The sequence below is a fragment of the Aquila chrysaetos genome, chromosome 24, assembly GCF_900496995.4.
Source record: "Aquila chrysaetos chrysaetos chromosome 24, bAquChr1.4, whole genome shotgun sequence".
Classification (NCBI taxonomy): Eukaryota; Metazoa; Chordata; class Aves; order Accipitriformes; family Accipitridae; genus Aquila; species Aquila chrysaetos.
The window spans coordinates 17257597-17278976 of record NC_044027.1 but is presented as its reverse complement, the minus strand read 5'-3'; the positions used below and the strand labels follow the sequence as shown (position 1 = coordinate 17278976).

Sequence of the window (21380 nt, the reverse complement as noted above, 5' to 3'; positions counted from 1 at the left end):
AATGTGCCCCGTGCCAGTGAGGCGGGAGGGCGGGGGGGCCAGCAGCCATCTTAGGCCTGGCGTGAGGTGCAGGCGGGGAGCCCAGGCGGGCAGCCCTCTCCCTCCCCGTGTCCCCGGGGACGCGTGGCTGCCTCTTCTCCGTTTCGGCACCCCGTGGCCGTCCCCGGTGGGCACGGTGTAGGGGTGCCGCCCCGCGGCCCCTCTCCCCCTCTGGGCGCGGGGCGGCCGTGTTTGTTCTCCTCGCGGCGCCCGTTATCAGCGCACAACACACACAGGAAGTCCTGTCTGGGATTGTCCATCCCCGGCCTGATTTATACAGGAAGAAAAGCATAAAAAGCCGCCCTTCCACCTCGGCAGCCACCTCCTGCCTGTGCGCGGCCGGCGGCCGGCCATGCCGGGGGTGCGAGGCGGGTGCCCAGGCCCGCCAGACCCGGGGCGGTCAAGCGGGGATGGCCGCCGGGAGCCATCGGGGAGGACGGCGGCGGGGCTGCTCCCGGCGCAGCGGGGGACAGCGGGGCGCCGCAGGTACCGTACGAGCCGCAGCCGTCGCCGCCGCGGGGATGGATGGGGTGGACGAGGATGGGGTGGACGGACGGGATGGGGAGCTGGAGCCGGGAGGAGTGGGATTGTGTCCTCGCCGGGCCGGACCCTGCAAGCTCCGGGTGGGTTTTTGCCCCTGCTTGGGCAGAGACGACGGCGGGATCCTCAGGGGCTGGTTGAACACACAGCACTGGCAAAGGGCTGCCGGGGCGAACGGGTTTTTAAAGCATCCTTCGGCTGCTCCCGGCGAGGCTGGCTCTGCTGTCAGCCATGCACGTGCTGAGCTGAGGAGCGTCTCCAGCGCTGGTTTGCTCAGAGCGGAGCTCAACCTGCAGCGCTATTCTTTTTAATTCACCCCACTGGCACTCAGGCTGTTTTCTAGGAGCGGAGAACTCAGAGGGTAAATTTTACCTCCTGTGCATGTAGAGGAAGGCTGCAAACACTTGCACAAATACCTGCGAGAGCGCTGGAAATTCTCAGCAAATCTCCTTTCTTTCCATAACTCATTCTCTTTTTCCATCTGCCTGCTCTCCGAACACCTCTGATACAACACCACGTTGTTCATCCTTCTGCCCGTGCTCCCCCCATCTGCTCCCTCTCCCCTCTGCGCAGCACGTGGCGGTGCCGCTCGCTCTCGGTGCGGCAGGACCCTGATCCGTGACACCGCACTGCTCATTTCAGATTGCACCGCAGCAGAGTTTGGCCCCCGGACGCAGGCAGGACGCGGGGCTGGACGCGGCTGCGGGCAGGGACCATCCCTGCTATCACCCAGACCTGAGGCTTGCCCTGGCTAACGGCCGAGCCTGGAGCGTGCCCGTGTTCGCACACCAGGAGCTCAGCAAAGCCTCTCTAATTTATAAGGATGGAGCTGGGTGATTTGCATGGTATCTGTTTTCAGCTACCTGCAGACCCGTGGGTCCCGCCGTCCTAATCTGTGGCATTACACAATGCAGGCAGGAGGCTTTCTGTGAGGCACCTGGGGTATTTTGGGATAAAAGGCTGGCTGTGGGTAGGAGCAGCTGGGATACCCAGGCACTGGCTGGCTGTGCGGGAATATGGAGCAGGACCACACCAGTGAATGGCTCTCGGTAGAAATAACCAAGCAAACTTTTTCCCAGGGTCTAACATTCATGGAATCAATTCACTGGGCAGAGAATCAAACATAAGAAGAACTAACAAGGCTTTGTCAGTGATAAAATTAAAAGCGGATTGGGAAGCTCTGCCACCGCTTGGGAAGCTGTGCGAGGCAGAAGCCCAGATGCGGTGGCTGGACCCTGAGCCTTCTCAAAAATCCGCCTCTCCTCTGGGTAGCAGCAGAAAACACTGAGTCTGCCCTGTCAGATTTTTAATGTTGTTCCCCGTGACCCAGCATTCATTTTTCCAATTGAGTTAGTCCCCCACTACGCTGTTAAACTACCAGCTCTGAACAAGTTTCCCTAGAGGTAAGGAAGAGAAATTGAATCTGGGCTGCAGGCTCATTTGAGCCATTTCCCAGACTCTACTGCTGCAGATGGGGCTGGCTCTGGGGAGACAGATTTACAAACTGCAACAAATTAGAGTAAACGAACCTGACTCACAGTCACACCAGCAGCAGAAGGGCATGGCGAAACGCAAGGGAAGATTTAACTTGAGGTTTCAGACCAGACAGAGAAAGAAAAGGGTCTCTGCAAACAGAAGAGGATGATCAGAAATGTTATTTCATTCTCCGTCCTCTCGTCCGAAGTGAAGGCTTGGATTCCCGTCCTGCCCCTAGCCTGGGAGGTGACTGCAGAGGGGAGCTCCGCTTAGTGCAGGTTTCTGGAGCTAGAGACTTTCTCCTGATAGAGAAGGATAATGAGAGCAAAAACCAGTCTTGTGAGAGATGCTCTCTCCTGAGCTGCTCACTGGGATGGCTGTGATGAAGGGACCGAGCCGTGCATGCAAATCACAGCGATTCCCACCGCGCTTCCCATGCGCTTCTTGGGGAGTGATTCACTGGGAAAACGCAGAGGGGAACGGCGGGGTGGGGGACCATTCCCTGCTGACTAATGCCACTTTTTGCCAGGGAAATTTCACAGAAAGCCGCGAAATTCAGTTTATTCCTGGGTGAGATGAATCATTTCCCAGCTTTTACACAGCAGCCATTACTGCCTCCTCTAAATGTAAATAAGAACTCATCTGCATGCCCATAGGAGAAAATAAACCTGGCTACAGGATATTGCCCTGTTCACACATTTGTTTTTGCACAACTACAGCTCGGCTGCTGTATGTCTCTGTGGTCACATTAAGTTATAACATACCGGTCCTGAGACACTTAGTGCTTGTGAAGTCCTTACTCAGGCAAAAAAAAAATAACTTTGTGGGAATCAGATCTCAGTTGTAATATGCATAGCACTGGGCAACTGGTGTCAACAGACTGAGAGCTATGGGCCAAGTACTTTTCTTGGTTTGACCTGCTTTGATCCCGCTGACATCAATGGACTCCTCTCGATTTCCACTGAGATAACTGGTCTTCAGCTGACGCAACCGAGAACAATATGGGACATAATAGAATAGTGGGAGGTTGTTTTTCCTTACAGAGCTCTGCAGAACAGGGGCTGCTCCAAAGCCTAAACTTAAGTGTAAAGTTTACAAGCAGCCTTATAAAAAGCCTGAGCAGAAGAGTTTGTCCTAAAGCAGGAAAAGCTATTCCCCCTTTTTTCAGAAGCACCAAAAATTCCTATTGCTTTAGCAAGTGCTTCCAGTTCTGTGCAAGACCCCTGTGGAGGCCAGCGAGAGCCCATTGTACACAGCAGGTATGGGGTCAGCCATGGCTTGTAGCAGCTGAAAAGTTTTGCATCTGTATGTGTGTCACTCTTCTGTCTGTCTCCCCATCCATCTATCTCCATCTGCCACTTCAGCACCTCTGGCCCCAGTTTAGGGAAGCGCTCGTGTGCTCGGGCATGTCCCATTTACTGTGATGGGCTGTAAGCACTCCTCTCTTAAGAGAGGGTTCCTGATGTGGAACCTTAGTGCTGATCTCCTATTAATTCTCCTCTGTTAATCATTCCTTTTTCACGCCTACAGAGCCAGAGCAAAGTTGAGTCCCCCCACCCCAGCCCCAGACACCCTCACACCCTCCGGGCTCACCTACCACACAGGGGACTGGCTGGAAGCCCAGCACACACCTCCAGCCCTCAATCCACCACGGATGCTCTCAGCGTCGTGTCGGATCTGGCTCCACTGCCCGGGCGGGTGCGATGTGCTTGGCAGCTCTGTGGGATGGGCTTTAGGAAATGGGGAGGTGGGTGAAAATCTCACCTTTGCAGCCAGCCCGGTGCTCAGCCTGAGACCTGCTCCTGGGCCAGCACTCAGCGTGCCTCGTAGCTCACACTGGTGGTAAAACCAGTGGGAGACGAGGAGATTTCGACACTGTTAAATCTGAAAGGGAGGTTGGGCAGAAACATTTCTTTCTTGGCCTGGAGACAAGCATTAATATTAGATGTCGTGGGAGTGCTTTTCTAGTGTGCAAGGGAGAAAGCTTTGGAGGAAACATGTAAAACACCGGTCCAGGGAGGACTTCAAATTCAGACAAACTTGCAGTCAGGAGCCAAAATCCCATACTGCCTTTGTCAGAAGCTCATCACACCGATATTAACAGAGCCAACAGATCTGATCTTCCCCCACTCTGAACTGGCATAACTCCTCTGGTTTCAAGGGAACTTTGCCAGGCAGTGTCCTGGGGGATTTCCTCCCTTCATAATGAATATTAGCATATAAGACACTGAACCCTCCCTAAGAGCAGAGGATTTAAATGCTTTTTTAATGGGCTATATGCAGTTCTTAAGCAGCTGACGTGGGCACTTGCTTGAGCAAAGATTTGACCCAGTAAATGGAACTGAAAAGCAAACATTTTGCAATTAAAATACTTGCAGAATTTTAAAATGCTGAGTGTACTTAGGGAATAATTGCCTACTGGCTGAGAAGGCTTTAATGGAGACCCTGAAAGGCGGCTTGCTTAGTCCTGTGCCGGGTGGTGTTGTCCCAAAAGGAGCTGAAAGATGAGGGCCATGAGGGACACTGGGTGCCAATGAGTCCATCCTCTTTCTCACCATCAAATTTACACTTGGGATCCCAGGGACTTGTGCAAAGGTTGCCTGGGCAGTTAGGGGTCTTTGTCCTTAAATGAGTGTGTGTATATACTGAAGATGGTAAAATATAGTATTGGGGTACAGCAGATGGGATCACAAACCAGTGTAAGGGAACTTGGATATACCCAGGAGAGTCTCAGCGGGAACATGGCACCCCATTCTCTTGGGTTCTTGGAAAATCCCAGCCTTGGACACTGGGGAAACTGCTGGAGGGTATAGCTTGGTATTCAGCAAAGCCCTGGCGCTGCTTTAGGTGGAACCAGAACTTCTGATCTGCTCAGCTCTTGCTCATATCCCTGCCTGCTCAACCCCAAAGGGTGCAAAGGCACCGTGGGTCTGCCTGGCCTTTCCCACCCCAGTCACAGCACAGTGACCTACACTGCAAGCTCGTGTGAGCGAGGGGAGGATCAGGACCCATAGGATGCTCCTAAAACACCCGCTGTGCAGCCTGCACTGCACAGCAGGGCAGGGATGGGCCTCCCTGTGCCCTGCCACGGTATCATGGTGTCCGTGCCTCTCCGGCACACCAGCGAGCCTTTGCGGTGTGAGCTCAGTGCCAGTGCCACACACGGGTACTCTGTAGCCACGATCCTGCTTTCATCCTCCATCCTGCTCCACAAGGACCTTTGGGAGCATCCAGGGAACGCCACACCAGGTCCATGGGCAAGGGCTGGGTCACTGATTTCTGCCTGCATGACAAGGGGAATGTAACAGTGGGCTTTTTCTGTTCTGACAGTAAGAAACCAAGACGCTCCTTAAGGAAAGGATCCCTGCCCAGGACAAATGATGGAGCACCACGGATAAGGTGAGTGTCTTGGCTGCGAAATGAGATCCTGTGCTTTCAGTATGGTCAGATGGAGAAGCTTTCCATTGGCTTCAAAATGCATTTTGCAATTATTAAACAAGTTGAGTATCAGGCTCTTCATCTCCCCAATACACCAGAATAAACAGTAACACTCTCTGCATAATAAGATAATTACCGTCCCTTCAAGGCTCTTGGGAAAAGTTGCCTGTGCTTCGTGCTTATGAGATTAAGTGAGCTGAAATCATTCCCCAGAGGTAGGCTGGATCCAGACAGAGCGAGCAAACCTGTTTGTGCCATGTGAGATGCCGTGTAACGCAGAGTTGTGCTTCCACCAGCATCAGCAAGCCTTTCCCTTGCTGCTGGGAGGGATTCTGTCTCCCACGAGCTCTGTCCTCCCTGGCAATGGAGCTCCGTCTTCACCAGCTTGTCCCAGAGCTGATTCCCCTCTGCTCTGCTCCCTTCCCGAGGGAGGATCTCACCAAAGCAGTTTATGCTCCTTTTATGTGGGTCCACCTGAGAGCCCCACACCAGCACATTTAGCACCCATCAGCTTCCCCGGAGGGTGCAGCATGACCTGAGACAGCTCCAGTTCAATCAGCAACCTCAGTGTATCCATGAGGAAATACAGGGGATGGGCCGGTGATCTCAGTTGCTCTTTTGGAGCCATTATTGTTTAACTGGTAAATATTTCTTTTAAATGCCTACATGCTTTCAAAAAAATTGCAAAGCTTAATGGGAACAAATATTCCCAGTGGGTTGTATCCTGCCATTCATTTGCACATCAGACCCCTGCTATCTTTAAGGCTGGTTCTGTGCACGGGCAGGCGCCTAAGTCATTTTAAAAACAATAAGTCTCTATGCTCTAATTTCCCAGAGAAAAATGTAGACAAAACAAGTGGCATTTTGGCACAAACTGAACTGCAGAATTTGCTTTGATAAATAACCAGGCATTTAACTGGAGAAGCCTGTAGGCAGCTGGGGGATCGGCCTGCCTGATCTGTCCTCGGGCAGGTGTTGGCAAGCCAGCAGAGCTGCACCCTGCGTGGGTCTGTGTGTTGAATTTGGGCGTCTCTCCGGGTCAATCCTCACACTGCTCCACAGCTATGGGGGCGTCTGAGGAATACTTTAAGCATCCTTTAGGGCTCGCTGGAAACCAGCCTCGGCGTCCTGGCAGTTCATCGCCTGCTTCTGGAGGACTTTGCTGTAGTAATGAGCTCAGGGGGATTAACAGGGCACGGCGGGAGGCTATGGACCAGTATGGTGTGTTAGGTCTCTAACCTAGGAAAAGTTGATGTCTCCTCTTATAATTAATGTCCTCTTGGGGAGCGCAGAACCAGCTACAGTATTTTTTTAGCAAGGGGAAATAAATTTGCCCTGGCCACTGCACTGGTGATGGACCATTTCACCCCGGAGTCTGAACACCCCTGGGCGAGGGGCTGGGGGCTATGCTGGGATCTCCTTCTCTTGCCATTAATCCCCTGCCCACCCAGGAGAGCTGGTCTGGGGGGGGGGGGGGGGCAGGGACCTTGTGTCCCTGTAGCATAGGGCATGCAGGAACGGGCTGGCAGGGCTGTGGGGCTCAGCCTGCCGTAGGGAGTCTGCAGGTAAGGCTCCAGATCAATGCCAGGGCAGGGATCCCCTGCAATCCCACCGCCACCGGGGTCAGGGCGGCAGCAACAACACATGGGGCACAATGCCAGTATGCGCCCCCCACCCTGGGCTGGGCTTCTCTGGGAGGGGGGGTCCTGCCCTGTCCGTGCATGTCCCCCCAGGACCAGACTTCTCTGGGTGGGGGGTCCCCCCAGGACCAGACTTCCCCGGGGGGTCCTGCCCTGTCCCTGCACTTCCCCGCAGGACCAGACTTCTCTGGGGGGGTCCTGCCCCGTCCCTGCACGTCCCCCCAGGACCAGACTTCTGTGGGGGGGTCCTGCCCCATCCCTGCATGTCCCCCCAGGACCAGACTTCTCTGGGGGGGTCCTGCCCCGTCCCTGCACGTCCCCCCAGGACCAGACTTCTCTGGGGGGGTCCTGCCCCATCCCTGCACATCCCCCCAGGACCAGACTTCTCTGGGGGGGTCCTGCCCCGTCCCTGCACGTCCCCCCAGGACCAGACTTCTTCGGGGGGGTCCTGCCCTGTCCCTACCCATCCCCCCAGGACCAGACTTCTCCGGGGGGTCCTGCCCCATCCCTGCACGTCCCCCCAGGACCAGACTTCTCTGGGGGGGTCCTGCCCCGTCCCCTGCACGTCCCCCCAGGACCAGACTTCTCTGGGGGGGTCCTGCCCCGTCCCTGCACGTCCCCCCAGGACCAGACTTCTCCGGGGGGTCCTGCCCCATCCCTAGCCATCCCCCCAGGACCAGACTTCTCTGGGGGGGGTCCTGCCCTGTCCCTGCACGTCCCCCCAGGACCAGACTTCTCTGGGTGGGGGGTCCCCCCAGGACCAGACTTCCCGGGGGGTCCTGCCCTGTCCCTGCACGTCCCCCGGGGATCCGGGGCACCTCGGCGGGGGGCGCGGGGGCAGGTGGCGGCTGGCGGGGGCCGGCGGGGCGGGGGCAGGCGGAGGCTCCCCGAGCCCCGGCGCTTCCCCCCCGGCCGGGAGGCTCCGCTTTCCTCCCCGCCGGGAGCTCATTGGGCCGGGGCGGAGGGACCGGCTCGGGCCGGGGGAGGAAATGTGCGCGGGGGGCCGCGGCGCGGCTCCCACTCCGCGGCTCCGGCACCGCCACCGGTGAGTCCCGGCGGGCGGCCGGCACGGCCGGGGAAGGGGCGGGCGGGGGGGGGGGGCAGCGGCCGCATCCTCCGGCGGGGGGGGGACGGGGACGGGGACGGGGCGGGGGGCGGCTGCGGCGGCAGGGCTGCGGGCAGTGCCCGGACCGGCGGGCGGGGCTCCGCCTGCCCCGGGGGGGTGCAGCGCCCGGGGGAGCGGGGGTCGGCCTGCCGGAGGACCGGGGTGGGCATCCCCACGCCCTGCTCCGCGCTGGCCGTGTCCCTGCTGATGGTAGCCCTGTCCCTGCTGATGGTAGCCGTGTCCCTGCTGATGGTAGCCCTGTCCCTGCTGATGGTAGCCGTGTCCCTGCGCCCTGCCCCGCGGTGCCATACCCCCGCAGCCTGCTCCGCGGTGTCCCCTTCCCTCGTCCCCAAGTCGCGCCCGGGTCCCCGTGCCTGTGCTCCGCGGTGCCTGTGCTCCGCGGTGCCTGCATGCCAGCCTGCGCAGAGAACAGCTGGAGGTGGTTTGTAAGGGAAAAATCCATCTCCCTGCTGCTGATGCTGACCCTCTCCAGGAGGGTTGGGCTCTAAGGGCACAGGCGAGGTCCAGTGCGCGGTTTGGGAGCAGCGGTTTCACCTGCAGAACCAGGCCGGGCTGTTTGAAAAAGCGCAGCTGTCGTGTTCCCGTGAGGGTAGTTGCATCCTCCTGAGGGACTGGATTCTCTTGTACCACTTTGCAGACAGACCCCGATTCCTACTGCTGCCATCAGCTTGGTTTCATGGGCAGAGCTGGACGAAGCGCTGCTCACCCACACGGTGGGTTGTATTTTCCTGTTGGTGCCTGTGGTGGGTTAGGCGAGAGCAGACTCAGGAGAGTAATGGGAACGTTTCTGGCTGGTGGGAGAGGGACCCCCAGACTCAGAGGAGCACATGGCCAGCCGAGGAGACCGCTGCCCCCTGAAACAGCAGAAGCTGAGATGCACCCACATAGTTTCACTTGCCAGACCATGGGGCTTCACCTCTTCATCTGAGAGACTAGAAAGGCAGTGACAAAAACCCTCTTTTTTTTCTTAAGCATGAAAAGATTTTCTTTAAGTTATGTGCTTTAAAAGAGGAGTATTAGAATAGGTAGTGGCAACAGGTTGGAGGATCTTCAGTGGCTTTAAAAAGGCTGATTTTCATAAGCTCATAAAAAAGACAAGTACAGACTATCATATTTTCCACTTTTGAAACTTTTTCTGGTATGAAGCAACCATAATTTTATGACCCAGAGGGATACTCTGACCCACTTGAGGTAGGGCAATGCCACTCCATTTCAAAGCGAAAAAACAAACTGTCTATATTTTAGGCTTGTGCCCTGCATTTCTTGCCTTCCCCACAGGGAAAGCTCCCACAGCAGTCACGGGAATCCTGTGGGAGAATGGAGATGGTTGGCAGAGTCTGACTTACAGACTTCTGGAGAAGCACCGCTAGTCTAGGGCTTTGTGATTGTAAGGAAAATATGTGTCCCAGCATAGCCCTGGGAAAAGCCGGCTGGCTGAGCAGTGGGGAGTTAGTACGCCTCCGTACACTAGTGTCCCTGGGATGTCTCCAGGAGGGTTTCTTCACTATTTTTTTAAAACTTTCCTGCAGGTCAACCAAGATTTGATTTCCTGATGGTGGAGCTACCATATATTAAACATTAGAAGATGAAATTTATTGCTGCGTTTGGAGGAAAATGGAGGACTACAGGCTTTACGTCACCAAAATCCTCCTTACATCCTCAAAGCTGGGCTTGTACGGAGGTTAAGATGGGCCCGGGCATCTGCAGCTCCCTCCTGGGCTGCGGCTCCATGGGAATAGCTCATACCACTGTAGGAGCAGGGTGGGCACGTTGCTATCCCTCACTGTCCTGGAGCCAGACCCTCAGCTTCTGCAGTCCCGCTGAATTCAGGGACCAAGTGTTTTATAGCGATGTAGTCAATTTGCTGTGACACGAAGCCTCCTTATTGCTCGGCCAGGCAGAGCCATGTGCCCCGCTCATGGACTGAGATGAGTCCCTGGCTGGGTGAGGAGGGGAAGGGGCTGCTCAGCCAGCCGTCCGCCTCGCTCAGCGCTATCACTGCATGGAAACATGCACAAGACATTTGAGATTAAGGGGCAGGAAGGCACCAGGCTGGTTTCTCTCCAGATGCGGGTCTGCATCTCTCCATGCCTCAGTTTTTTCACCTGCACAAAGGAAAAGATGATACTGAGTCCCTTGGAGAAGGGCTTTGAGACCTGCAGCATCTACAGATTTGGGATGGTTATCCCTAACAATTTGGCTCGGAGTTAGGAATTTTCCCAAAGGAGTTTGGGGATGAACCTGCAACTCTCCAGTCCAATCCCGCCCCACGTCACCTGGGGATTTTAGAAAGTTCATTTGCAGTTTCAGAAGGATGTTTCGTTTTGTGTTGCCTCCCCATAAAGCTACTCCTTTCCCAAGGTTTAATTGGAAAGACTGATTCTTTCTTTAATTGGCATATATTTAAGGTGGGTTTCTTTATTTCTTCCTGCTTTGACTGCTGCCATCCGGAGGCCAACTATTTTGTTTAAATTAGATATTGTTTAAATTAGATATCGCTATTGACCTCCTTCAGCCTTGTTTCGTATTTGTCCTCTGCTAGAAAATCAAAGCCTCTTTATTCGCGACTTGGTTAGTACTGACTCTGCAGACAGTATATATGGCCCTTACAGCTCTTTTCTCTGGCAAGAACTTGTATTTTAAAGAGAAGAAGATCAGATTTCAGTGTGTTATGTGGTGGGAAAATGCAGCTTTACAATTCTGTATGGATTAAGAATTACAGGCCATTGTTTTGCCCTCGCTGCCTGGAATTGGCAGCGTATTTCAGAGCAACACAGGTCCCTTCCCTACCACTCGCTCCCCGGCGCCGTGAGAGCATCTCCTATGTGCTGGGCCAGGCATCCCCCTGGGGTAAATCACTGCCACGCCGGTGACTGGAGTGGAGCAAAGCTGGTTTATGCCTGGAGGAGCGCCCGCCTTGCCAGGGGTTCACTGGTCGCTCGTGTCCCCTCTTCCCCTGTGCTTTGGCATGTCACACTGCTCTGTTGCCACCAAGTGTGCTCCTGCCCCAGCCCCTTGCGCTGCCCTCGGAGGGTCTCTGCACACCCAGCGCCGTCGCTCTTACCATGGGAGCGGGGGCTGGCCCTGTCCCCACAGCTCCATCAGACGTCACCGGCCGGGGACAGATGCCACACATTCACACCGCTCTTCTCTTGGTTGCAGGGTTCCCCGCTGAAGGGCGAGACATGCGGTAGGAGCCAGCGCATCCCACCAAAGAGCGAGAGTCGGTCGTGCCGCACAGCCTGGGGCACAGCGGGAGGGACAGGACATGCGCCGCATCGGCTGCCTCCTCTCGGGACTCCTCTTCATCCTCAGTGTGACCAGCACGGACGGCTTTGCCCGGGCAGGGTAAGCCCCCTTTTTGTCTGCATCTCCCGGGTGTGCCCATCTGCACGTCACGGCAAGGCGCATCCTCTCTGGGTGATGAAGAGCCCTGTTCAGCCAGCTGGCTGCACGTGCATAGGCAGCTCGTCGGGCTGGCGAGGAGGCAAGAGAAGGCTCTGCTGAGTCCTCCTGACATAGCTGGGACTCGGCAGCCCTTCGCTGGTGTTTGTTTGTTTTGTCACTGAAGCAAAAAAACCTCTCAGAGAAAATGTCCTGACTCCATTTAGCTCCATGCAGGGGACACAAAGACACTCTGAGCTTTTTGTCCGGGAGGGTCAAAAGCTGATCAGGCCCTGAGCTGTTCATTAATTATTATTGTTTCTTTCAAGCGCATCCTTGCACAAAAATATGCGCGCAGTCTTGCTATCACACCAGTCAAGCCTTGCAAACAAGCCATTAAAGGAGGATGCAGCCTCCCAGCTCTGAGCGGACGCACCTTCCAGGGGACGCAGGTGTGGAAAGCCCCGGCGGGCTGTTGCCTGCTGTGCCCTGTGCTCCCTGGGATGCTGTGGTGGCTGCGATCCATGGTCCCGCAAGCCCGGGAGCGGCAGCTCCAGAGATTCCCCTTCCCTTTGCGGGAAATGGGTCCGACACGATGCCCTGGATCCCAGCACAGCTCAGCTCCCACTGGGTCAGAGGAAGCCCAGAGCTCGGTGCCCCAGTTTCTTCCCCAGCCAAAAGGACCTCAAGCTCAACACCCTCTCCCCAAATACAGCTCACATTTTCTACAAAGTTTGTTTTCACACTGAAATACTCTCCTCTAGCGTTAAACCTATTGCATTCTGGTTGTGACTAAAACTGCAGGCTGAATTCCTCGTTTGCACGCACAGGCTGCAGCTTTAGCTTTATTCTAAATTTTGCAAAGCAAACAATTGCCATTTAAAACTTGCGTGTTCTATAGCATTAATCAGTGAGGCTGAGAGGAGTTTTCTGGAGTTAATGGAAGCCATCTGATGTCCATGCTAATTCCCAGGCTTTTTATTCTAGTTTCTAATTGGGCTGGGAGGCTGAGACAAGTAGACGAGTTCCTCAGTGGAACTGACCTGCTTGGGGTGGAAAATGTTGGAAAAAAGAATTTTTAACCAAGACCGCTTTGGCTGTTAACCTTGGGAAAGTTTTTGACTGGATCACAGTTATCCTAGGAAGACTGGAGGGTGACTTTCGTCTGGCCTCTACTTTTTTGCGGTGAGCCTGACCCTTCCTGTGAAATCATTAATTTCTTGGTGACCACAGGGACATCCATTTCAGGACTGCAAAAGTCTCAGAAAAGAAAAATCCACCCAGAAAGTGAATTAGTTTAGGGGAAGGGAGGCGATGAATGGAAGGAGATCTGCTTTGAGTAAATCTTCCCCTAAATCTGGGCCCCGACTGCTCCCCCGGGACGGAGGGACTGTGCCGGGGTGAGTGTACGAGGAGACGTCAGCGCCTTCGTGCAGGGGCTGGGGAGAAAGAGCCCGTGCAGCCTGCAGTGCTCAAGCTTTGTGTCGCCGCCCCAAAACAGCTTGAAGTAGCCTCCTGGGTCACTCGGGCAATTAGCCGCTGCTGTTTAAATAGCCCTCTGTAGGGAGGGACTGTCAGGCCACGTCCTGGGCTGATGTAAATCAGTGGAGCCCCTTTGCCCCGAAGGGAGAAGCAGTGGGTTGTTTTTTAGCCGGTGTCTGACCCGCTCCCCTCTCCGCAGCCGCAGAGTCTGTGCCGCTGCGCCGCAGAGCCGGACGGCCGCCTACACCGAGTCCCACGTCCAGCCCGTCTACCAGCCCTACCTCACCACCTGCCAGGGCCACCGCCTCTGCAGCACCTACAGGTGAGGGCAGCCGCCTGCACCACGGACCTGGTCCCTGAGAGGGAGCCGGATCCGTCCCAGCGAGGCAGTGACCCACGGGGGCTGCGGAAGGGGGGAGTCCTGCCTTGATCCCTAGGGAAGGGGCTTCCAGCCCCTGGGCAGGGGGTCTGACCCGCTGGCGTGGGAACGGGATGGGGGGCTGGGGGCAGACGCTCAGTCACCCAGCTCAGCCCCATCCTTGCGTTGCAGGACCATCTACAGGGTTGCCTACCGGCGGGCGTACAAGCAGCTGCCCCAGCCCGTGGCCTCGTGTTGTCCCGGCTGGAGCAGAGCTAACAGCCACACGCTCAGCTGCGACAGAGGTAAGAGGCTGCTGTGCCACCCCGGTGCCAGCGCTCGCCCTTCCCCCAGACCCCATGGCCCGGGTAGCTCAGGTCCCTGGACGAGGCCCCGGCAGCCAGCTCTCTCATTTAGCAGCACTCTGCCTGTCAGGCGGATTCTCCCTGTAGGAAAGCATTTAAATTTTCGGCATCACAACCAAATGTGGTTCAATTTCTGATTAATTCCCAGGCTTTCTCTGCTGCCTCGCAGGCCTTTTTCCTTTGGGATCGCCTATTAACTTTATAGTTACCAGAGGATAAATAAAACGAGTAAGTCCTTTCCATATAAATCAGCAGTAATAGAAGAGAAATGCTTTCAGGAGGCAATCATGATGTACAGCACAAAACAAATGCAAACCACATCAGCAGCTAGTCCATCCCCAGATGGGCTCAGAGCGCAGCACCAGGGGCTTCCCAGTGCCTGCTGCTGCCCGTCAGCCCTCCTCCCTGCTGGCTGCGCTGGCTGCAGGCGCCTCGGCCTCTTTCCAGGCTGCAAAACCACGGTCCTGTTATCCCACCCATCCTGTGCACCCCAGTCAGCTCAACCCCACCACTTTGGGGCTGGGGCAAAGCATCCTGGCCCTGGGCTGGTGCTGGTGTGTGTTTTGCTGTGTGTGTGTGTGCGCGCTGTGTGTGTGTCTACACATACCCACGGTGGCAGGGGAGGAAGCTCAGGGCCCCCAGAGCTGCCCGGTGATGCTGTGCCCATGTTTTGTCTTGCAGCTCTCTGCTGGGTGCCGTGCCAGAACGGTGGGAGCTGCACCTTCCCCGGCAGATGCGCCTGCCCGCCTGGCTGGACGGGGCGAGCCTGCCAGACAGGTACGAGCTGTGCTGCTCCCCTCCAGGCTCCCTGAATCGGGCCTGCCCCACTGCTGCCAGGAGAACTTCTCTGGGGAGCAGCAGAGCTGCCATGGGGCTCTGGAGGTCTTCTGCCCACAGACTGAATCCTTGGTGGGGGACGGGGACCAGCACCGTGGCTCCTCACCAGGCCTTGGCACATGCCTGGTACTACTCAGACCACAGAGGGAAACCAGTGTGTTATGCCTCCGCACGCACACACACGTGCACACCTACACGTATTGCTCCAGGGCAGCGCTGCCTGATGGTCTGGCCAGGAAAGGACGGGAAGCTTGGCTCCCAGGGGAGCTCTGACCTCCCTTTGGCTGCCTCAGTGCTCCCAGCCCTCATGTGCAGCCCTGGCATCCACATTTTCTCTCTGCTGCTGCTCCGCGCTAGGTCAGCGTGAGCAGAGGCTGTACTCTGCCATGACTGTGCAGCAAGCGAAAGGCTTTCTGCAGAGCAGCCGTTTTACACTTGTGGGGTTGGCCTGAGATTGTGTGTTTGTAATGACCCATCTCCCAGGCTTTGCAAATTCTCGCTGTAAACTAAGACACCCATTTGCTGCAGAGACTAAATCTGTGAACTGAAAATATCTGGGGGTGGAGGGGAAGCCTGGCGATCTCCAGGCACAGAGCTCCTCTCCAGCATGAGCGCAGCCCGGTGCTCCTCACCGGAGCACAGGGAAATCAGGCAGCATGGTGCACACCAGCATGGTGCAAGCCCCTGCCACGGCATTTCCCGGCTTTTCGCCCTCCTGTAAAGCAGAGGAGGAGCGTGTGGCATTGACCCATGCTGGGCCAGGCAGAGCTGAGCACATCGCTGACAGCTCCGGCTCCAGCGCAGGGGGGAAAGGATTTTCCCACTGCCTAAAACAGATTCGCCTGGGCGTGGGAAGCGGTTCAGCTCATTTTGCTTTGTGGGAACAGCTTTAATAACTCCCCCGTGTGAGGAGAGGTTACTGGGTTTTGTACACACTTGAAAGGCTGATAGCTCCTCGCCACGGCTGGCTGGAACCAAAACCCCGGCCATAAATCCGGGATGAGAGCTGAGCACTGCCTGCGCCTGCCCAGTTAGAGCTGGGACATTTCTGACCACAGCTTTTGTTTCTGGCTCTTTTGTGGGGGGAGCGGGTGGAGTTGGGGAGGCCAGATCCCCCTTGGGGTTAGCCCAGGTTTACTCCAGCCGGGTGCAAGAGGAGAGGCTGTCCCAGGCACTGGCGGGTCTTGTACTCACACCCTGCAGTGCTGAGAGCACCCAGAGCTGTCCCCAGCACAAATGCCAGCTCGGTCCGGGGTCCCATTGCATCCCCACCCTGCGCGAGCCCACGCGGCTCTAGCAGGGGCAGCAGGACCCCGGCTCGCGTGGCTGAGCCATCCGCGCCTCTCGCCCCTGGTGAGCACCTCCTCACCACCCCTGTCCTCGCTGAGCCGTACCTGTGGTTTCAGACGTGGATGAGTGTGTCGGCCAGAGCCACGGGTGCGGTCAGCTCTGCATCAACACGGCTGGGAGCTACCGCTGCGCCTGCCGGGATGGCTTCAGCCTCACTGCCGACGACAAGGTGTGCCAGCCCCTGGTGCCAGCGCCCGAGCCAGAAACCTTCAGCCAAGCAGGTAACCTGTCCCACCCCTGTTGCAGGACAGCCCCGGCTGCTCGGGGCCTTCGATGAAAGCTGGGATTAACACTCAGCATCACAGGGTGGCTGGAGCGGGAGTGGCAAGAGACAGGAGAGGGGACGCCAGCCAAACCCACTCAGCTTTATTCTCAGTGACCCAGGAGTCCCTCTACCTCCCAAACAACCTCCCCTGTGCACAAGTCCAGCCACTGCTCCATCTGCAAGGGTGACAGAGCCTGGCCGTGGCATGCGGCGTCCGGGATGTGGCTGTTCTCTCCATCATCGTCATCCTTCCCACAGGGCAAGTCCGGAGCCATGAGGAGCGGCGGGCGCCGCTGGTGACGGCCCATTATTACTTTTGGTACGCGCTGTGACACTTCAAACTCGTACCGTGAGTAATAATGCGCTGTGGCCAGCACAGGCATCACGCAGTAAACACCTGGGAGAGCAGGGCACCATCTGCACGTGCCCCACAAGCCACCTGCCTTTATCCCCTGTCCAGGGCCCTCAGCAGGGACAAGCCTTTGTGCCCTCCCTGGGACAGGGCAGACCCGGGTGCTAACTACTCTAACAACACAGGCACGAAAGGCCAGGCTTCACCAGACGTCTTATCCTTTAAGCATCACCCCACTGCCTGAAAAATTCCCCACTTCGTTGCAGGTACTCCAGCAGGAAGGAGAGGCTTGTGCGCGTTAGCAGCAGGACTAGATGCCAGTGCTTGCAGCAGGTGTTGGATCCCATTGATGCTCTGGGGCTGGTCCCAGCGGGACAGACCCTGGGGGTTCACTAGGAGAGGAGTGGAAAGCAGCAGAGCTTGGCCTGAGCCCTGCAGCAATGTCTCTCCCCAGCACCTTCCACTTCACCTCAGGCAATGGGCTTTTACCCACTGACCTTCTCTTGGTCACTTTTTCAGGTCCCCCCAGTGAAATGAAGGAAGAAATGAAAGACTTGAAGAGCAGAGTGGAAGCGCTGGAGCAGGTGAGCTTTCAGCACACACCTCTGTCCTGCCCTCACTGCCCTGTTGCAGCTCGAGGCTGCTCTCAGCCAGCTCCCACCCTGGGCTGTTTGCAGCCAGGGTTTCCCTCCGCCCCGGCTCTATTTTTAACATCATGCTGGCCTCACGCCGCAGCGATCCCAGCTGTGCTCCGCGCTGCCGGCAGCACCCACACAGCAGCTCTTCCAGCCCAGCGGCCCTTTGAATGCAACCAAAGCCCCACGAGCCGGCTGGCGTGCCGCCCCGGTGGGGTGCACCCCAGCAGGCAGCATGCTGTGTCCCACCGGGTGATCCTCCTGGCTGGGGAGGACACGCTCACGGCTCTCCTTCTCCCTGCAGAAACTCCAGTTGGTGCTGGCCCCCTTCCACAACCTCATGCCATCTGCGCCGGAGGATGTCGGCGCAGACCCCATCAGCCGGCTGTCCCACTCCCTCCAGCAACTGGACAGAATCGACTCCCTGAGCGAGCAGATCTCTTTCCTTGAGGAGCGGCTGGAGACATGTAAGTGCCTGGAAAAAGCAGGGTTGAAGTATTTCACTCCACCCACACTGGCCACGGTGAGCAGATGCAGGCCAACGAGATCAGTAACACATAAACCACTATTAATCTCTATCTCCCTCAAGCTCAGCAGCCTGTAATTAATAAAAGATGAACACAAACAGCCCATTAGCTTCATTTCAAAGCTGTTTCTATGGCTGCACCATCTGACCGTCCTTGTAGCAGCCAAATCGTAAGATCGGCACATGGAAATGTGGCTCTGGGGCAGAATCAGAGGGAGCCCACTATGAGCAGTGGGTCACGTCTCCCAGTCTGCACCCTCGCCGGCTGTGTTCCCTTCCTGTACCGTTATAACTTAGCCCGTAGAAAAGAAACCCTAACTCTTACGAAATTAACAGCCCAAAAAGTCAATCAGGAAAGTGCAGGGAGCGTGCGGAAATTGGCAGATTTACGAGCCTGGGAAGTTTTAGGCATTTCTTTTTGAAGTCTACAGACCAGTCCTTTGCCAAGCAGTGGACCAGAGAGGGTCTCTTAAGTAGCAAACTCTGAAGAAGAGACACTGGTGAGAGCTCTCGTGTGAAATGGCTGAAGGTGGGGGAGGTCCTGCCTGGCATGCTCCCCCCCAGCATGGCAGAGCAGGGCAGCATCTCCTCGGGTCCCTGAGGTATGTGCAGAGCTCTCCCTGGAGCACTGCAGCTTGACTCAGAGCAGAGCATAAACCATATGAACACTTTATTTGATAGGCAGCTCTTTGCAGCTCTTTTTCCCATTAAATAATTCCAGTCAAACACACCCAGAAACTAGGCACGACTGGGCCGGCTCAGGAGGTGGTGTGCAGCGGCAGCCTGGTGCTCATGGCAGAGGCGTGAGGATGCTTGGAAAGACTTAAGGGGAAACTGTGTTTCAGGGCATATCCAGTCCCAGTTCACTGCTTGCAGTAATGGCTTAGATATAAAAAACTTCAAAGAACTTGTTTGAAAACTAAGTAGCTGCAAATAGACACTTAAAAAACATCGCAGAAAGGGGTAATCATCATGAGTGTTCCAGCAGAACGAGTTTCCTAGTACTGCCCTATACATATTATTAGTGACAGCACCGAGGAATGTGAGCAGTATCACAAGGTAACATGGATTTATTCCAAGGGATGACTCCAAAGTCCTGAAATTAACTTCTGCCAAGCCTGTTCCAGCAAGCAAAACTTGTTTTCGTCCCTCTCATGGTCCTGAAAGTCCCTGGAGGACTCAAGACTGTCCTTTCATACTCCAGCAAGCACTGGGGCTTGAAGGGCATCCCATGGAGAGTAAAGCAGCCATCCATTTTCTGTGCCTTGTGAAGCATTTTACAACTGAATGCTAAGATACAACTGCACCCTCCAATTATCTGCCCAGTGGGGATGTGTGTAAGGACTAAAAATAATTTTCTTTTCTTTAAACCACCAGTGAAGGCATAAGACCAGATCTCTTTAAGCCATAACCATTTTAGCCCCTCTAAGTCTGAATTACCCCCAATTCAGCACAGACTGTCAATGCTCAGCTGTGACACAGCCAGTTAACAGCAAGACGGACCCACAACAGCATGTAGCTGTGGCACAGCCACCCCGTGTGGTCCCTTCCCCAGCCCAGGAGCTCGCTGGGTGCTGGGGACTTTGGTGACCAGCAGCACCTGCTTCTGATTACTGTCACACAGAGCCACCAGCTGCGTCCGTGGCAGGGACAGGCTGGTCCCAGCCTCCCATCCTGGGGCAGCCAGTGGTATTGTCACTGGCTTCGCCCCCCCCCCCACCTCCAACCTTGGGATACTTTGCACAGGACTTCCCAGGCCCAGGCGAGGCTGGTGAGGACTGCAGCACGCTGGGGAGGCGAGGGTGACGTTCCCAAATGTGGCAGGACAGAGCCAGCCTGGGGTTGTTTGGCAAAGGGAAAGCATCAAGTGTGGGTGACACTCACAGAGGTTGAGGTCAACCTCATCCTTCTCAGGGAAGGAGACAAAGCAAACCCAAGCTAACAATATTACTGGATTGTTGGGGGTTTTTTTCTGTCTTCCCAGGTTCCTGCAAGAATGAACTCTAGCCGAGCACCCAAGGAATTGGAGCAAGATGCATGCATCCGCAGTTCTTCTCTCACTCTCCAGCCCCAGGCTGGGGCCGAAGCCACATCATCTACAGGAAGGCACAGGGTAGCAGGAGAAGGCTGGTTTCCCATCAGCATCTCCATCATTTTCTCTTCCAACTCACCTTATCAAAGGTCACGCAGTTACTTCCATACTGGACTCTGAGCCCTCAGCATCTCAGCCCCTTCCTGATGGAGAGGCAGAAAATAAATGCCTTACCTCGTGCCATTAGTGCCGGTCTGGCTGTGCCAGAGAGACAAGCTGTACGTGAGGCCGTGTGGTGCTTAGCTTTGCCTGGCTTTTACTTAGCATTACCCTGGGACACCATCTCCCAGGGAGCAGGGGGCACAGGGCTGGTCGTGCTGCCTGCCCAGCCGAGCACAGACCTGGCCGGGGCAGGACAGCTGCCCCCACCACGCTCCCCCTACCTGCTCCCACCCAAGGAAGGCAGGGACAAGTCCTGCATTTGGAGGGCTACGGCCAAAAAGGACTTGTGGCAGAGGGGGTAACCCCAAGCCAGGCATCATGGCAGGGGACGGGTACAACTGGTCCCTGCAAAGGTACGGCGCTGGCTGGGTACAGGGGGCGGGTGCCCATCGCTGCCGCTTCTGTTCTGCTCTCTGGGACCAGCCTCCCTCCGTGAGCGCTGGAGGTGGCTGGTGCCTCACCGCTTCTTAGCATGACAGCTGCAGCAGCTTGTTCTGAATTTACCTGCTCCTGCTCGCAGTCTTCTGCACCATCCCTGGGCCCTACAGAGCAGTAACAAGGCTGATGGTTTTACATGGACCTGAAGGTGCAGAGAGTCTGTTTTTACTTGTTTTAATAGAAAAACCTTTCTATTGTGACACTCCCATCATCGGCACAGAGCAGACAGGGACAACCTGTGCCACTCAGTAGCGTCAACAGGGTGAGGCCAAGGAGGGAGGGAAAATCCTCTGCATGCCTGCATTGAGGACCGAGGCCTGGCAAGCCCAGGTGTTTACACTGACAAGAGCACTGGCTGTTGGGTTAGCTGGTCTCTCCCAGACCCAACAGCCACTGTGCTGTCAGCCCACGGAACATCTACCTACCTCCCCCCCAGCACCGTTTGCTCAAGCCCAAGGACACTGCTACAGCACAGCAGACATGACCAACCTGGTACGCTTTCCTCCTTGCCTAGAGCAGAGATGCAGGAGGAGCCACATGGGCAACAGGGTGCTGCAGGGGTTGTACCAAAATAAAGCCTCCTGCTGCGCACGCTGAGGCTGTGGGATCGTTACTGGCTGGACAGGTGCTTGCTCCAGGGCCCTGCTTTGACATGGGCTCCCATCCATACAGGCACCACCCTCCTCTTCCCCTGGGCAGGTCCCTGCCTGCATTTGTCCTCCTAGTTCAGGCCAGGCTGTGGCTCAGTGTGAGGCTGGGGTGCAGAAGGACAGCCCTTCTGCCTGTGGGGCACAGGGTGGGGACAGGGACCTGCCATTGCTCCTCAATCACCAAACCCACCCCCCGCAAGAGCTGACAGGTCAGCACCCTTCTTC

At 56.3% G+C, this 21380-nt stretch overlaps 1 protein-coding gene across 1 annotated transcript; it reads left to right on the top strand.

Annotated features, from left to right (window-relative positions):
- The first annotated feature begins 367 nt into the window (after positions 1 to 367).
- On the top strand, positions 368 to 20126 carry EGFL7 (EGF like domain multiple 7). The gene is made up of 10 exons (XM_030000161.2): positions 368 to 525; positions 5386 to 5454; positions 11422 to 11607; positions 13325 to 13447; positions 13676 to 13788; positions 14530 to 14625; positions 16092 to 16256; positions 17172 to 17236; positions 17592 to 17754; positions 19798 to 20126. The coding sequence occupies exons 3-10, from the start codon at positions 11528 to 11530 to the stop codon at positions 19818 to 19820; spliced, it is 828 nt and encodes a 275-aa protein (XP_029856021.1). The 5' UTR covers positions 368 to 525; positions 5386 to 5454; positions 11422 to 11527; the 3' UTR covers positions 19821 to 20126.
- The last annotated feature ends 1254 nt before the right edge of the window (positions 20127 to 21380 follow it).

Coding starts and splice junctions, on each gene's coding strand:
- EGFL7 (XM_030000161.2), top strand. CDS start 11,528: ATGCGCCGCATCGGCTGCCTCCTCTCGGGACTCCTCTTCATCCTCAGT. Junction 13,448..13,675: donor CGCCTCTGCAGCACCTACAG/GTGAGGGCAGCC, acceptor CTTGCGTTGCAG/GACCATCTACAGGGTTGCCT. Junction 13,789..14,529: donor CACGCTCAGCTGCGACAGAG/GTAAGAGGCTGC, acceptor TTTGTCTTGCAG/CTCTCTGCTGGGTGCCGTGC.